Source organism: Salvia hispanica, chromosome 1, assembly GCF_023119035.1.
Source record: "Salvia hispanica cultivar TCC Black 2014 chromosome 1, UniMelb_Shisp_WGS_1.0, whole genome shotgun sequence".
NCBI classification, from domain to species: domain Eukaryota; kingdom Viridiplantae; phylum Streptophyta; class Magnoliopsida; order Lamiales; family Lamiaceae; genus Salvia; species Salvia hispanica.
In genome coordinates this window covers 25491084-25495345 of record NC_062965.1, presented here as the reverse complement: position 1 = coordinate 25495345, position 4262 = coordinate 25491084, and the positions used below count along the sequence as shown (strand labels likewise).

The 4262-nt window shown below is 38.0% G+C and overlaps 1 protein-coding gene across 1 annotated transcript; it reads left to right on the top strand.

The window, feature by feature from the left end:
• Positions 1-1855: 1855 nt before the first annotated feature.
• On the top strand, positions 1856-3512 carry LOC125213042 (7-deoxyloganetic acid glucosyl transferase-like). The gene is made up of 2 exons (XM_048113780.1): positions 1856-2400; positions 2539-3512. Exons 1-2 carry the CDS (start codon positions 1869-1871, stop codon positions 3465-3467), a joined length of 1461 nt encoding a protein of 486 aa, XP_047969737.1. The 5' UTR covers positions 1856-1868; the 3' UTR covers positions 3468-3512.
• Positions 3513-4262: the final 750 nt, after the last annotated feature.

Here is a 4262-nt window from a genome sequence, read left to right as displayed (position 1 = left end):
CTCAGTTCAGCCATAAGCTATTTTTTTTAGCACAAAAGTTAAGAAATTCATATTTAAACAGATAAAGTGCAAAGTAGACTAGTGAAAATGATAAAAATAGGTGGAAAATAAAAAAAAAGTGGAAAATAGTTGAAAATGAAAAAATAAGTGGAAAATTAAAAAAAATTAAAAGGAAAAGTGCTCACTTACTAATGGTGGAGCAGAGGTGGTACGAAAATTGTAGATTCTCGCAATTTAAAATTTCACATGAATATCACATGGCTACTACATCAACTAGGGTATAGCTATCAATGTTGGTAGCTCTCAATAATATAAAAAAAAAGTGAGAATTACAAATTTAGTTCCTGAACAATGCAATACTCCATCCGTCCTAAGATATAGACTCGTATATCACTTTGGGGTGTCCCAACATATTTGAGTCATTTCTATTTATGCTAAAAATTTACTCTACTATCAACTCCATTTACACCACTAAACAACACCTTCTAAATTCATGTGCTAAAAAAAGGGATCTAATATATTGAGACGGAGGGAGTACTGTAAAAAGTGGTTTGTATTCTATAAAAGTATCACCTGAAGTGTCTAACCTTCAACGTAATATCGTTTGAAGTCTTTCTTCACTAATTTGTGAAATTTTTTCCTTTTGATATTACATCTGCCGCGCATTTTTATATTTTGCAATTAAAAGAAGAGTGAACTTTTCCTTTTGGTACTACACAATTAGTTCCTGAACTTTGACTTTTGTACACTAATAGTCTTTGGATTTAAAAAAAATCATGGGTAGTTCCTGGACAAAAGATGTAATCACATTCTTGATATTTTTTTACTCCCTCTGTTTCATTATAGTTGAGTCATTTTACCATTTCAGAAAGTTTCTTCATAGTTGAGTCATTTCCTTATATGGCAACTTTTTCCTCTTTCTTACTTTGCTCTCTCTTATTTTATTCTCTCTACTTTATTCACTTTATACTCTATTCTATCTACCTTTTCATCTCTCTTCCTTTTTTATCTATTTATTTAACACACTCAACATTACTTTCTAAAACTCTGTGCCGAAAAGTTTCGCCTCAACTATAGTGAAACGGAGGGAGTACTATTTATCACAATTTTACATCAAAAAAGCTTCCTAAGGTAGGGAGACATTTTTGGACTTAAAAAAAAATGGGACTTTAGATATTGAATATGCTATTTTCTCTTCTCTTTAGTATTGGATATACTTCATCCGTCCCTAAAGAGTATGAATATTTGGTTCGGCACAGGTTTTAGTGCATAATTGATAAGGTAAGAGAGAGATCGAAAGAAAAAGTTTTTAAAGTATTATTACTAGAGAATGAGTTCCATCTTATTAGAAATTTATCCGCGATATTTTTAAAGTCCACGGACTATTGACACGCAAAACGCAAAGTTTAAGGACGATTTGCGCAGTTCACTTTTGAAAAAACTACTCACTCCGTACCATAGTACTAGAGACATTTCTTTTTGGTATACGAGATGAAGAGAAAATAAATTAAGAAAAGTAAATAAATTAACAAAAAGTAAAGTAACAGAAAATAAATATGTTAAATTTTGCTAGAAAAAAAAATGACTACGCCATTTTGAAACGTAATAAAATGACAAAAGAACTCCTGAGGAATAAATTTAATAAATTTAAACTCTAACCTATGCAATAATATCAAAATCGGTCTTCATTTTAAAAATTATTTACACATCAAGGTAAGACTCGTTTGATGATATTTTGAAATAATGAGGACCGCATTTAATGTAATGAGTACTAGAAACTTCTCTCTAACTCATTTAAGCATATTAGTATTACTATAAAGTTTCAGAACATTTATCCAAACTCCCAGCACATGAACTACAGAAACAAGATGAGTTCCGCTTCCGACCAAGAAAAGCTCCGGGCACCGCCGCATGTACTGATTTTCCCGATGCCGGTGCAGGGCCACCTCAACCCCATGTTGAAGCTAGCCCATCTCCTCTGCCTAGCTGAATTCCACGTCACCTTCATCATCTCCGACTTCAACCACCGCCGCCTGCTCCAGCACAACACGGCATCTGCCGCCTTCTCCCGCTACCCGGGATTCCAGTTCCGGACTTTCCCGGACGGCCTCCCTGACGACCACCCCCGCAGCGGTCACAGAGCCATGGAGCTTGTGTCTTCCGTCGCAAACGTCACAGTCCCACTCTTCAAGAAAATGATGATCCAAGAAAACTTCTTGGCTTCCGCCGCCCGTCGACCAGTTACCTGCTTCGTTGCCGACGGTCTGCTCAGTTCCGCCCCCGACTTTTGCCAAGAGAATGGAATTCCTCTCATCTTCTTTGGAACTGCCTCCACCTCCTACTTGTGGGCTATTTTCCGTTTTCCTCAGCTTCTTCAAGCTCAAGAAATTCCTTTCCGAGGTCTGTATAAAATTAATATTATATATAAATGGGATTCACATTCCACATTTTTTTCACTCATATTTACTAACAAAATCAAACAATTTCTTAAATCAATTTATTAAAACCCGTACTCACTTCCCTAAAATTTACTTGTAGGAAAATCGATGGATGGATTAATAGAAAGCATACCGGGAATGGAAGATTTTCTACGGAGGCGTGACTTGCCGGGTTTCTACCGTGTCGACGACGTAAACGACCCCACTCTCAAGGAAGTTGTAGCTGCAACGAGGCTGATTGAGAGGGCGCAAGCCGTAATATTTAACACTTGTGAAGATTTAGAGGGGAAGATAGTTGCTGAGATACATAAACATGTGCCAAGAGTTTTCTCCATTGGTCCAATCCACGAGCAAGTGAAATACAGACTGACGGAGAAGAAGGTGGAGTCCTCGATAATCACGGCCAGCCTATGGGAGGAAGACCGGAGCTGCATCGAATGGCTAGACGCGCAGTCGCCTAAATCCGTCATCTATGTGAGCTTTGGGAGCATAGCACTTGTGACGAGAGAGCAAGTGTTAGAGCTCTTGCACGGCTTACTCGACAGTTCACAGAGGTTTTTGTGGGTCATGAGGCCGGATTCCATCACCGGAAGCGACGGAGAGGATCCAGTTCCGGCAGAATTAATGGAACGTATTAAAAGGAAGGGTTTGTTGGTGGAGTGGGCCCCACAGGAGAAGGTGCTCAACCACCCTGCAGTTGGAGGGTTTATGACGCACAGTGGATGGAATTCGACTCTTGAGAGCATTGGTGCTGGCGTGCCAATGGTGTGCTGGCCTTATTTTGCGGACCAAATGACGAATAGTAGGTTTGTGAGTGAGGTTTGGAAGATCGGATTGGATATCAAAGACACTTGTGACAGAAAAATTATTGTGAAGGTAATTAGGGATTTGATGGAAGTGAGAAAAGACGAGTTTATGGAAAGGTCAGCAAATTTGGCTAAACTAGTGAAAAAGACTGTTAGTAAAGGGGGTTCGTCACATAATAATCTGGATGGTCTCATTCAGTATATTAGGTCGTTGGTGATTTGATTATGGATTGCCTAATGCCAGTTGTGGTTTGATGTGGCTTTGTTATTTCTTGCATGTGATTAATGATGTAAGAGCCTGAATGTATTGCATAAATATGTGAAACTATTGCATAAGAAAATAATGTCTGATGTGGGTGGCCTAATGACATTTGACTCTCGGGCATTTGACAAAATATATTTTACTCTTTACCTAAAGCTAATTAAGTAATAAGATTGTAGTACATAATATTATCTTCAGTCAAGGCATTTAAAGGAAAACTACTTTTTAAGGCCTACTACACCATGATTTAAGCTTCATCCCATAAACGTACTTCGGATTTTCTGCAGCTCAGCCAGAGCTTGTTTCATATTGATCCTTTGATTAGGGGAAACTGCACAACAATTTAGGGCCAACCCCAATATGAATGATGTGAATTCCACAATTTTGTCGCCATGTTGTTCATCAACATTCATAAGCAAGTTGGCATCAATGACTCTATATGTGAGCTGTGGAACTGACCTTTCAATCCAACTCTTCAAGCTTAGATCTCCAACAAACATGTTGTCACTTGGCTTTTTTCTCGTAAAGACTTCCATCAACATCACACCGTAGCTATAAACGTCACAACTTGTGGAAACTAGTCCTTCTGAACCATACTCTACACTCACAAAAAAAGTATGAAACACATGCAATTAAAAAACTTCCCTTATTAAAAAGTACATTCATAAATGTGGAATAACAATTATTAACCTGGAGCAATGTAACCAAATGTTCCCAAGGTGATGGTTAACACCATGCTATCTCCATCGCATAGCA

Excerpts from the sequence above, each read along its gene's own strand:
- LOC125213042 (XM_048113780.1), top strand. The coding sequence starts at position 1,869 with ATGAGTTCCGCTTCCGACCAAGAAAAGCTCCGGGCACCGCCGCATGTA. Across the intron at positions 2,401-2,538 it reads TCAAGAAATTCCTTTCCGAG|GAAAATCGATGGATGGATTA; the intron begins GTCTGTATAAAA and ends ATTTACTTGTAG.